Source organism: Budorcas taxicolor, chromosome 3 (assembly GCF_023091745.1).
Source record: "Budorcas taxicolor isolate Tak-1 chromosome 3, Takin1.1, whole genome shotgun sequence".
NCBI lineage: Eukaryota > Metazoa > Chordata > Mammalia > Artiodactyla > Bovidae > Budorcas > Budorcas taxicolor.
Genome location: NC_068912.1, coordinates 95,982,029 through 95,994,221, shown reverse-complemented (window position 1 = coordinate 95,994,221; position 12,193 = coordinate 95,982,029). Strand labels below are relative to the sequence as shown.

The window sequence follows — 12,193 nt, the reverse complement described above, 5'->3', positions numbered from 1 at the left end:
CTTGGCACTTGTCAGCACATCCTCCTTGCCTGCTTAGTTGTTTCCTGACTTAACTCCCAAAACAGACTTTTTATTGGGCAGGGTTGACACCTGTCTTGCACTGGGTTTGGCATTCAGTAAGCACTGAGTAAATACTCGCTGACTTCAGTGATCTGTGAATGAATACACCTGGCGGCCGGCCTACAACAGAGCCTGGATCCCAGCTCTTGGCTCTTCCTCACCTGCCCCACCCCAGGAGGGTCCTGTGCAGGTAATATGCTTAGTACAGGTTCTGGCACACAGCAGACACTCAGTAGCATGGAGCTGCTGCTGTTGGGCTCAAAGGGGAGTTAATTTTTAAAGACTACTATTTCAGTGGTGTCTCTCAAGGCAGTCCAGCCCAGGGTCGGCTCCAGCAGGCTTAGGGGAGGCTTTGGAAATAAACAGCCAGTACAGATCAAGGGAACTCCTGTCCCATCTTCCCCTCCTGGGAGAAAAGAGGTTATGCTCCTGTCTTTGTCCTCTCTATCAGGGGAGACAGCAACCACCCGACTCGAGAACCCCAAGCTCTTCCCCAATGCGGATCCCAGCGACCTCAGGCCCCAGCCCCCTCCAGCCCACCGAGGAAGCTCCCGGAACCCGAGGTGCCTCCTCACCCACCCTCGCACTCCCACCGGTGCAACTAGCAACCTAGCTTGAGCTTCCTGGGCTCCTGATTCCCGCTCCTCGCAGATGTCCGACCCTGAACGGGTCACTGCCTTAGCCTTTCTGACTGCTCAGTGGGCTGTGGAGTCTGGAGCGCCAAAGATGTAGGCCTTCGCCAGGCGCCGAGGCCGTGACTGACTGCCCTGGGTTTCCAGCAAGAAGCGAGCTGAAGAACCAGGGAGAAGAGGAACCTTGGAACCCCACTACCCCATCCCCTCTAACTTCCACCGCCTGAGAATCGTTCTGAGTTCTATGAAAGATGACGTTGGAACCTAACGGAGGCCCCGCGGCCTCTGTGGGAGCTAGGAGTGAGTCGTTTCTCCTCTCTGGGCCGCGTGTGTACGCAGGAGTGCAATTTCCGCAGAGCCTCCACCATCGGTCAGCCGAGACCACTTCAAGAGATGAGAAGGAGGAGCAGGCCCAGGGGGAAAATGGAAAGGAAAAGAGATCCAAGGTCCCCTGATGGGTGGACAAGTCCCTGCACCACTCTGGGTCTCAGTGTCCTGACGACTTGCCTGCGAGGATGAACTAAAATAATGCCCTTGGAGTCCATGAAGCTCTCGGTGTTTTAGAGAGTGGGCAACACCTGCCCATAGGCAGCCCCCTAGGCCTAGCTCGAGGACGCCAGGGACCCAAACTCCAGAGCATCCAGTATAGGTCCCCCCTGAAGCCAACAGACCTCAAGTCCACCTCGAGTGAGGGTGAGGGCAGATGCTGAGGAGGGGGTGGCTAGAACCCGGAATGAGAGACCTCGAGGCACCCGAAAACCTGGAGTGGGAGGCAGGAGAGCGCAGCCTTGAAGCACAAGCAAGTTCACACTTCCAGAAGCTCCGCTCACTTTCTCCCGCCTTCCTCTCTACTTCCTAGGTAACTCTCTTTTCTTTTTCCCTCTCTCTCCTTTCCTTCCTTATCTTCATTGCCTGTCTCGAGCCATCTCTCTCTTGCCCCATCTTTCTTCTCTGGCTCCTTCTCACCGCCCCCCACTTCCAGCTCTCCCTCACCCTCACTTTATAACCAAACAGCCAAACCCCTTTCCAATTAAAGTGGAATTAGGCAACTCAATCAAATTAGTTCCCTATTAAAGCCCTTCTTTATTAAACCGTTTTCTTGTCCTGCTATTAAGTTTCACCGCCTGGCGGAACTCGAGTCGGCCTCAGAAGTTTACCTTGGGAAGTCGCCGGCCCAGCCTAGGGGAGGAGGCGCGCCCGGTTTCTCGGAGAGGGGGAGTCACCCAGCTGGGAGCTGGAGGGACGCGGGAGGCCGGAGGAGGGGGTCGGCCCGGAGCCGCTATTTCCTCCGCTCCGCTAAAGCAGGGAAGGAAAAAGGGGTGCGGAGTGCGGACTGAGGTCGGGCTGGAAAGCGCGTCCTCGCTGCCGCTCTCAGATTACACTGCCTAGGCCGAAGACAGCACCCCGCCACCCCACCGCCCCAAAATGACTCCCAGGCCTCTGGCGGAACACGATCTTAGCCTTCCCGCCCCAGTCGCCCGGTTGTGCCTAGCCTACGGTTCGTTCCAAAACCCAGCAGGGAGGCGCGCGGTGGGCGCCCAGATCTGCGCCCAGAGAACAGGAGCCGGGCCGCCAGCCTCGCAGGATTCCAGAGACAGAGAGCACTGGCCAGACGACCCCGCCGCCGCCCGAGCGGGAGCTGGAGGGACACCAGGCCCCAAGCGAGCAGCGGGCGCCGCTCCTCCTGTAGGGCCGAGCGCACGCCTCTCCCAGGCGCGGCTGGAAGTCTCCTCGTCCAGCACCCCCGAGGGTCGTAGCACCCTCCGGACCTCGGCCAAGCTTCTCCCAGGCACCGCGGCTCCCGCGAGAAATTAAGATTTTTCAACCCGGCCGCCGGAGAAGCGGGACGGGATTCGGTGCTGTTTTCTTAGAAAATAACATTTATTTCTAGCTCATGTCTATGCAAAGGAAAGCACAAAGTGAGCCATTCTCTGTAGCAGCGTTTTCCGCTGCCGGCCCTTCGGCCGACGTGTTTGGCGAGTCCGGGGAGGCGGGGATGGGCTCCAGCGGGCGGCTCTGGCTCAGTCACACGTCACTCCGTTCCTGCTTTCGTGCGCACCTTGACCGTTCCTTAGGGAGAGACCGGCCGCAGGCAAGAGGGGCGGGTGGGCAGGATTCGTCTCGAGTTTACGATATATTTCATCTATAAAACCTGATAAGTACAAAGCGCGCATAGTCTAATTTTTTCCGTTTTGTCCTTTTTTTTCGCTTTTTGAATATTTTTCACGTTAATACCGAGGTCACCTACAGATTACAATTAATAACTTAGAATTCCATTTTATAACATTATACACTGGCTTGTATATATATGTATAGTTTATATATAGATTTATACATATATAAAAACTCACACTGCACCAAGGAAACCCATGCTTATCGGCATAAGCAACAAAGAGAGCGACAAATACCGCAACGAGGAAAGTGCACCTTAGAATTTCTTTTTTTTTTACAATTGATATCGATATATGTGTGTCCCAAAGACTCGACTCAGTGCCAAGAGATTTATACATCCTAAATTTATATTTGTTAGAATATTTAAACTTTTTTAAGGAAAGGGGAGACACATAAGACAGACTATCCTGCCATCCATTTGCGAGCGCGGGCAGGTGGGACGAGCATAGAGACAGGAGAGGCAGGAGCTGGCGCGGCGGCTGCAGCGTCTGAATTCTCAAGAATTCCTGGCGTTTCGAAGGGCTGAGAGCCTTGATGAGGGGGTCGGGTCGAGGATCTGGGCGGCGCATCCCCTCCGAGAACATTTGCACCCGAAGCTGCTCCTCTGCTGGGCTCTCCCACCCACTGTCCAAAACAAAACTGAAAACCACCATGGAGCGAGAGGACCCTAGCGGGGCGCAGAGAGCGCACCAGGTTGAGGCCTGGCCGGCGGCCCGCGGGAACCAGGCTGGAGTCCCTGTTTGGGGGCCGACGGCCCTACTGCTTCTCAGGGGCGCCGTTGACCATGGGCCCGTACAGGCCGCCGCCGTAGGTCGGCTCCTTGTGCACAGCAGCGGCGGCGGCCGAGCGGTCGCGCATGAGATCGCTGAAGGCGTAGTCCATGGGCGGGCGGAAGCCGAGGGTGGGCACCAGGCCAGCGGTGGAGTAGGGAGCCATGAAGGCCAGGCCGCGGCTGTGCGCCGCCGCCGCCGAGTAGGCCAGGCGCAGGGGGCTGAGGCCGAGCGGCGCGCCCAGCGGGTAGGCGCCGGCGTCGGCGCCGAAGTGACTAGCGTTGGGCTGCAGTGGCGAGAAGGCCGAGCGGCTGCTCAGCGAGCCCAGAGCCCCGGGCGCCATGGCGCCGGCCAGCAAAGGTCTGTGGTGCGGAGGTGCGGCGGGGCCCGCCTGCAGCGGCGCGGGGAGCCCCGGGCCGCCGGCGGCCGCGGCGTCCACGCGGCCTGGCCACGTGTCGTCCGCGGCGCCTACCGCCCCCACTGCGGCCTTGTCTGGAGGCACGGTGGGGCCGAGGCCGGCCGCCAGGCCCCCGCGGTGGTGGTTGAGCACCTGCTCGATGGCCTGCACCACGTCGCCGCCGCAGCCCTGCAACACCAGCTCCAGGACGCCCCTCCTGTGGCCCGGGAAGACGCGCGTCAAGATGTCCAACGGCGTCCGCTGCCGTGGACCCGGGCCCCCGCCCAGCCCTGGCGCAGGCGAGGCCTCCGCCTCTTCTTTGTCGGCCTCGGAACCGGATTCTGAACCCAAAGGGCTGGCGGATCCTGGGCTGTCCTCCTCGCCGCCACCTCCGGGGCCAGCACTGCCTGGGCAGCTGCCACCTGCCTCCTTGGAGGCCCGGGCCAGGGGTGACCCCGAAAAGGACTCGCCGTCGCCGTTCTCCGAGCCCGAGCCTGGCCGCACCTCTGGGGACGATGTCCCAGGACCCGAGTCCGCGCCGTCGGGTGATAAGGGTTTTCCCGGCTGCGGCTGCGGGCTGCCTGGGCGGCCTGCCTGAAGCAGCGTCTTGGGGAACAAGTCAAACTTCTGTAACTTGGCCTCTAGGAGGGGAGAAAGGGGTATGTAAGGAGGGGTTAGCACGGAAATAACCGCACCCTGTGGCACCTGAGCCCTTTGGATCTCAGCTTCCTTTCCCTCTGAGCCCCACAACCCTCGTTCACTGGGCTCCAAAGCCCGTCTTTTTGCTCCAGCATTCCTTCCCCTCTGAACTCCTATAGGCCTAGCTCTCTTTCCAGGCTGTCAGAGCACAGTCTTTCTGTACCCAGAATCCCAACCACCTATGCCCTGTAAACTCAATGTCCAGTGACCCTCTTCCTACGACTGTGCCTAACATCTTCACTCTTCCTAGTCTTGCTCTGCTCTGGAGAAGTGGCCTGACCCAGAGTTCAAAAAGCAGCCAACACAACTCGCACCTGTACCACCACGCTGTAAAGAAGGCCTCACTCTATCCCTGTGATTCCAAGAGCCAAGCCAGCCCCGGGTGGTCACTGGCCCTGGACAGCACAGCCTGTAAGGGAAGGTACTTTGGGCGTTTATAAGATTCCAAGCTTCTCTACAGGCAAAAGTAGAGCCTCCGTTTTAATCCATCCTTTCCAAAATCAAGAGCTAAGAAGTTCTTCCCTCCCAAGCTGGAAGGTGAGACACTCCCTGCCCGACCCCTCAACCCGGGCCAAATTCCCAGCCCTACCAAAACAGCCTAAGGAGTCTCAAAAAGAGTAGGGCTGGACTGGGGGTAGAGAGGGAAAAGGAAAGGGGATTGAGAGAAGGGAGAGAGCGCATACTCTGAGAAAAGGGGGACGAGTGGGGAAAGAAGCTGGAAAAAAGGAGTAGGGCGGTTGATCGGGGAACACTGGGAACAGAAGAAAAGGAATCTCGCCCGGGGAACTGAGGGGTTTAAAAGGAATTCGGCGTCTTCAATACCTAGAGAAAAACAAGCGGGGAGGGGGAGGAGATTTGGAGACAGTGGAATTTCTGAAGAGAGTTGGGAAGGAGAGGGGCGAGGGCGGGGCGGGGAGGGGGCGGTGTTGGGAATCTTCGGCACGTGGAGAAGCGCTGAAAGAAGGAAAAGATAAGACGCGTGGGTTTTCGCGCAGGGGATATGACCCAGTGAACTAACCAAGGAAGCTGGGACATCCCTGCGTTTGGGTAGAGGCGATAAGATTAAAACCTTTATTTTGGGGCCTGCGGTGGGAGAAAGGAATAAAGAGCAAATGCTTCAGAAAGAGGAGAAAGGAGAGTTTTGTGTGTTTATGCCCCAAATTAGGAGCTGGGTGCGCGGCCAACTCCAGCAGTTGGGGCATTTGGAGAACGGGATTCTACTCTTTCAGTACCGAGATCAAGTCCCTAAGGCCTCGCACCCCTGGACCCGTCCCTGCTCCCCTCTCCTCACCTGAGCTCCCCGCGCCCGCTGCGCCGCCCCCGGTCCCCGCGGGCGTTCCTGCTCCCGGCCCCCCGCCGTCGGCTGCGCACACAGAGCCAAAGACCTCGTAGGCCGGTCGCGGCGGGATGATGCCATTGGCGGCGGCCAGCGCCAGGCCCTCGGCGGTGCCGTAGAGCAGCTGTAACTCGCGCGCCTCGTTCTCTTCCTGCGCCTGTTGCCTGCGCAGCGCCACCTGCGCCGCCATGACGCGCTGGCGCTCGGCGATGAGCGTGCACTTGGCGCACAGGCAGTCCTTCCAGCGGCAGTAGCGCTTGTGGCCCTTGAGCGCAGACACCACGCCGTGGTTGCGGCAGCGCGCGCACTTGGGCGTCCGCGGGTACTTCTCCGCAGCCCGCAACAGCAGCGGCGGCGCCCGTAGCAAGCCGCCCGCCACGCTCACCGGTAGCGAAGCGGCCGCCGCCGCCGCCGCTGCAACCGACGCCACCGAAGCCACGGGCGGCCCCGTCGCTGTCGCCGCCGCCGTCGCCGCGCCGGGTACGCTGGGCAGCTCAGAGCGCAGCTCCATGGCAGGACCTGGCGTGGAAGACCGTGGGAAGAGAGGAGAAACTTGCGGTGAGGAGCGCATGGTGCACTAAGCTAAAGCGCACCCTTGAGGAATCCAGGTTTAGGGAGGGGCATTTCGGCAGCAGACAGTTTGGCTAACAGTTACCAAATTGCTGGGAGGAGTTGCTTTGGAGCCTCCTTGTAAATGCCCAGCTCCTTCACCCCACTCCCTTCAGAGTTCTTCTTATAACTCATTTACGCACTGTGTGTTGATTTCATTTGAATCAGTAGTTCCGCTGGGGAAAAAAGTTTGAAAGTCACTGGTTCAGATGAGTGTAACGTGGGTTCTTTTTTTTTTTAATACCCCCAAACTTTAGCATAACTGAGGTTAGTAGGGTGGAGAAGAATGTTTGATGGGACTCGGATTAGAGAGGAAAATTTGACCCAATAATTAGACTGATGCCAAGACCAAAACAGGAAAATCCGGAGCGAAACGTTCGGTTTTGTAGAAGGGTGACGAGGAGGGAGGTACTAAAGCATAGAGATCAGCTGGTGGGGCTGGAACAGTTTTCGCTGGTGAGAGGTGAATGAGAGAGAGAGAGAAAAAAAATCAAGAATAGAAAAAAAAAAAAAAAGCTCTAGGAAGGCGAGGATACAAACTCAGGGGCAAAGTTAGGCCCAGGGGCCCAGGGACCCGTGGGAATGTGGGGGCTCCAAATTCCAAGGTACGAGCCTCCACAGAGTAAGAGAAAATGGTTCTGGAGCTGAGTTTAGGAGGCCTGGGAATGAGGATTAAAGAGAAAATTCAGAGCAAGAAACTTCTTTTCAGTAGGCAAACCCACACCGAAGATTAGCATGAGAGGCGAGAAAAACAGCGAGAAACAGGTGATACTGGGGTCTGGGAGAGAGGTGTGTCCGTGAAAAAAAAGAACCCTCAGGCCTAGGCTGGGCTGGAAATCGAGTAAAAACTACAAGTTTTTAGCCTTGTAGTCTGGAGTGGTCGGGGAGGAAAAAGTATCTTGCAGAAGTTAGGTACTGTAGAAAAGAGCCTTTTCACTGAACCACTCACCCAGCCTTCCCCTCCCCTCCTGGTTTAGGGATCCAGTCGTCAGACACGCCCTCCCCATCCTGGGGCCCCGCGGGACCCCGCTCGGGAGCAGATTTCCCAAGTTCTGGTCTCGGAGTTGGGCTCGTGGGACTTGAACGGCCCAAGTTAGCAGGACCGAGGCGTTGGGAGTCGCCTCTGGAACGGGGTTTCGGAGAACACAGGAGTCCCCCCTGCGCTTTGGCCTCTGAAGGCCCAAGAAGGCCCAACTCTTAAGCTTCCGCCGCGGCCTCCTCTAGGTCCCGGGTTCCCGGCCTGAGCCCAGGACCGGATCCTGGTGTTTCCGCGCAAGAATTCTGGACCCCGTTCCAGCGAGCGCTGCCTCTTCCCTCAGGCCCCTCGAGCCACCCAGTCCCTAAAGCCAGAGTGGCCCGGGCTTCCTCAACAGGGACGGAAGGCCGGGCCGCGTCCCCCCGCCCTCCCTGAGGCCCTCAACTACCTGCCTTGGGCTCGGGGATCCTCCTCCGCGGGCGCTGCGCGCGCCTCCCAGCTCCGCCCGCGACGCTGGCGCTCTCGGCCTCTTCCCCTTGCCCCCCGGCCCCTGATCTGACCACGTCACCCTCCTTCAGTCACCATGTCCGAACTTCCGGACCCCCTCTGAACGCTGCGCAGTTCACCCTTTCCGTCGGAAATCGGAGCCGGGGGACCGTTTAGGGATCGACTGGCTGGAACCCGCGACCCGGCCCTCGCCGCGCCCCTTCGCGGAGCGCGCCGTACGCTGCGCACAGCCGGGCCCCAGTTGCCCGGCGCTGCCAGACTCTCAATGAGCCGCTCGCCCGCTCTATTGTTGCTCCTTAGGGCTCCATTAGACAGAATTGGACAACAATGTGGCGCCTGCCATTGGCCAGGGGAGGCAGACGGCGCTCTGATTGGCCGGGCCCGCGTCCCGGGAGCCCCGCATTCTACAGTGTCCGAAAGATTCGAAACTCCAAAAGCTTCTCTGAGCGCCTCGGGGAGGGGAGGGGGCGCGCCAGGGAAGGAGTGGAAAAAAGTGGGCAAGGAGGAGCGTTGAAAATACCGTGACAAGTAGTTTCCGTGTGCCCGAGAGCGTGTGAATTGCGCCTAATTACCGTGTCCGGTGCGCCTCTACGTAGACGTGTGTAACCGGGGCGCGGGCTCTGCTGCGCCGCTCTCACTAGCTAGGGGCGCTTGGCAAGGCCGACATTCCCAAGTAGCCCTGGCAGCCGGGGGCGGGATGGGGGCAGGTGACAATTCAATTACCGCGGCCGGGGTGGGGGTGGAATGGGAGCACGGGGGTGGAGAAGGGAGGGTGCTCATGGCATAAATGCCAGGACGATGTTTCCTGCCTTTATCTCGCTCTGTTTCGGCTTGCTCCCAAGTCCGACGCGTTTGGGGTAGTTGAGACACTTTTTTCTCCCTTTGCCGCCTTTAAAACGCAGGTCCTTTATTTTAAAAGCCCTAATACGATAGGCATCACGGAGGGTAAGTGTGGCTTGACGGTTTTCGTTTTTAGAAAGGGGCCGCGAGAGAAGAAATGAGATTGCGCTTCCTGTCGGCGCCCGCCGAGCCAGTGCGCTCTGCGCCTTTCCCCTCCCAGCCCCCCTACCCCGTCTTCTGCCCCATCTTGCGCTTTTTTTCCCTCGCTTTTGCAGCATCCAGATACCTTTTCCGTGGTGGTGGGGTTCTTTTCATCGTTATTTTAAGTTAACAAACAGTTTGATTTTCTTTTTTAAACGAAAGTAAAAAGTGGCCTCTCCGACTCCCCAGATTCCCTTCAACGCAGGACGCACATCAGTCTGTCTATCCTTCCGGTCCGGAGACAAGGTCGCCGCCGGCCCCCAAGAGTAGTTTTAACTTTGGTCACACTCTCCCGTCCTGACGTCACGGCTCTGAGGAACAGCACGGTGCGCTGAGGTAACAGGTTTCGGATTTTGTTTCCCTTTTGAATGGCAACATCTGGAATTAATGCCGCGGTCCTCGCGCGGGATCGCTTCGGGTTTTTCTAGCTCTGACTCTTGCCGTTTCTTTTTCTCGTTCTAATGTTCTCTCATTCTTTTTCTTTTCTCTTTACTCCGAAAGTAAAGAAAATTCATTTAATTCATGAGCAAAGAAAAATGAATTGCCTGTCGTTCTCTCTCCACTCCCGACCAAGCGTTTCCGCGTTGCTTTTTCGAACTTCCAGGGCCCCCAGGCTCTGGCCCGCCGTCCTGGGCGCGAAGATTCGGCCGGGGCCCTCCGGACGCAGCCCTTCCCACCTGGAAGGTCAACTGCTGCCAGCGCAGCCGCCTCTGAGCCCGGGGCTGGGCAACTGGGCTGGGAAGGCTAGACGAGCCGGGTTGCCGCCGCATGCCAGAGCACAGCGCGCAAGTTCCTCCGCGAAGCCAAGCCGGGGACCCCGGCAGGGGAGGGGTTGGTGCGCGGAAGCGCCTGGCACGTACCGGGAGATTGCTTCCAGAAAGTTGACCAGGCCCGCGCGCGACATGCTCAGACCTTGACGGTCTTCGATAATGATAGAAACCGGGCTGTTCGCCCCTAGCAAATTCCACTCGCTGGAGCCTGAGAGCGAAAGGTGTCAGCCCGCGTTGGGTCTCCCGCTCTGAGTGAGGGTAAGGGAGTGAGTCTGGGATATCTGTCCTGCAGGGGCGTAGGACCCAGACCCCCACCTTCCAGCACCTTGAGGTTATGAGGTTAAGGAAATCTGTGCGTTAACTGCACCCTAGCAGGGGCGGCGGGGGGTGGCTGGAGGAGAGAGAAGAGAATCTGGCGCCGGGAGCCAGGCGCCTCCCAGAGCTCCCTTGGATAAAGTTTTCGAGTCATTTTAAACCCCAAACGAAAAGAAGTATAGACGTCCGCCTAGTTTGGGAGGCGCAGGCAGGGGTGAGCGTTGAGGCCCGGCCACTATGAGATTCCCCCAACTCCTGTCCCAGTGATCCTGCGGCATCCAAGGGTCAAGCCACAGGGTTTGGGGTCCCCGTGTTTTATCCCGCTGGTGTAGAGGGAATCTCATTTCCTTAAGATGGGGAGAGACACAGCCTGGTCCCCTGCTCAACCAGAGGAAACCTGCCTCCCTAGAGCCTGGCCTCTCTCCTCGCATTCACAACCCAACAGGTCTGGGACCACAACCTTTTCTTTTGATGTCCCTGAGGTTCTGATGTCCCCCTATGCTCATGTGAGTGCATGTGTCATGGAAGGAGTCAGAGTAACCGTCCTCCGGCGAGGTGGCTGTACTCACACCTCCATAGGCCACTTCCTATGTGACTAGTCCTGATTTGAACTGTGCTCTCAGAGGGGAGCAGACCGGAAGTGGCTCATTGGACGTGGCTGCCAAGGGTGGGGAAAGCAGGCCCAGATTGAGGCATTAGGAGGTATGCCACTAACGCACGCCAGAGTGTGGCTTCACAGCTGGACACACAATCTGCACGTGTGACCTCATTCTGCACAAATCTTGGACACACCCTGACATCTGAGCACCTCAGGTGGTGGTGGTGGTTTAGTTTAGTTATGTCCAACTCTTGTGACCCCATGGAATGTAGCCCATCAGGCTCTTCTGTCCATGGGATTTCCCAGGAAAGAAGACTGGAGTGGATTGCCATTTCCTTCTCCAGGGGATCTAAACGCATCTCCGACGCTGCTCTCCCACCCCAGAGGACCCCTTCCGAAAGTTTGATGGACTTTACAGCCCTCTCATAAGCATGTTCACATTCTGAGACATCCACTCGGTGTGTGACCTCTCACCCAGAGGTCCACAGACTCCCACCCACGTGACTGAACACCTAGACCGGAGCATAAGCACTTGTGCCTGGCTCGTCCACGGACCTAACACTACTACAGAGCCCAGCGGGCCGCCGCACCCTGGGCAGAGAAAGTCAGACCTCTGGGACAAATGAGGTGAGGAGAGCAGAAAGCCCGCCTTCACACAATCGCACACTACACACTCACTCACGCATGTCCTCTTAGCTCAAACTCATTTGCACACACAGTTCTGCTGTGCCAAAGTGTGGGGGCCCCGGGTGAGCGCTCTGAGCAACGAAAATCTACCGCTTGCATGTCTGAGACTGGCCCCCAACCTTCGCCCCCGCCCAGGCAGTGGTGGGGTACAAAGGGACGGCCCTGGTGGGGGCCCAGGGTGAGGCCGGGGGTGGGGGCTGTAGGAGGCGCGGAGGGGGCTGGGGGCGGGGCGTGGTGGCGCTGAGTAGGAGCCGGGCCGGGGACGCGGATGGGGGACCGGGGAGGCATTGACTTTTGCGCTGTTTGCCCTCGGCCGCGGAGCGAGCAGGCGCCATCTGTTTGCCGGCTGCGGCGCGTCCCGTTTAATTACCCTCCCGGCAGCCTAATAGAGATGATATTAAACTAAATCTTTCTGACATTAAAAGTAATTATCCCCAAATCAGGGGCTTCGGGACGGAATCGCCCCTCCTGTCCCTGCCCCTCCCCTGGCCGCGCCAGATTCCGTTAGTTTGGCTGAAACTCCTTACCGGGAAGGGGGCGCGGGGAAAAGGGGGAAGGTGCCTTTGGGAGAAGGAGTCTACGCCGGCCGCCCCAAGCACGCTGTTTCCAGCACAACGACAGACG

At 58.5% G+C, this 12,193-nt stretch overlaps 1 protein-coding gene across 1 annotated transcript; it reads right to left on the bottom strand.

Moving 5' to 3' along the window:
- Window positions 1-3,620: 3,620 nt before the first annotated feature.
- Window positions 3,621-6,637, bottom strand: DMRTA2 (DMRT like family A2). Its single transcript, XM_052638161.1, has 2 exons — window positions 6,022-6,637; window positions 3,621-4,672 (listed from the first exon to the last, which is right to left on the bottom strand). Exons 1-2 carry the CDS (start codon window positions 6,635-6,637, stop codon window positions 3,621-3,623), a joined length of 1,668 nt encoding a protein of 555 aa, XP_052494121.1.
- Window positions 6,638-12,193: the final 5,556 nt, after the last annotated feature.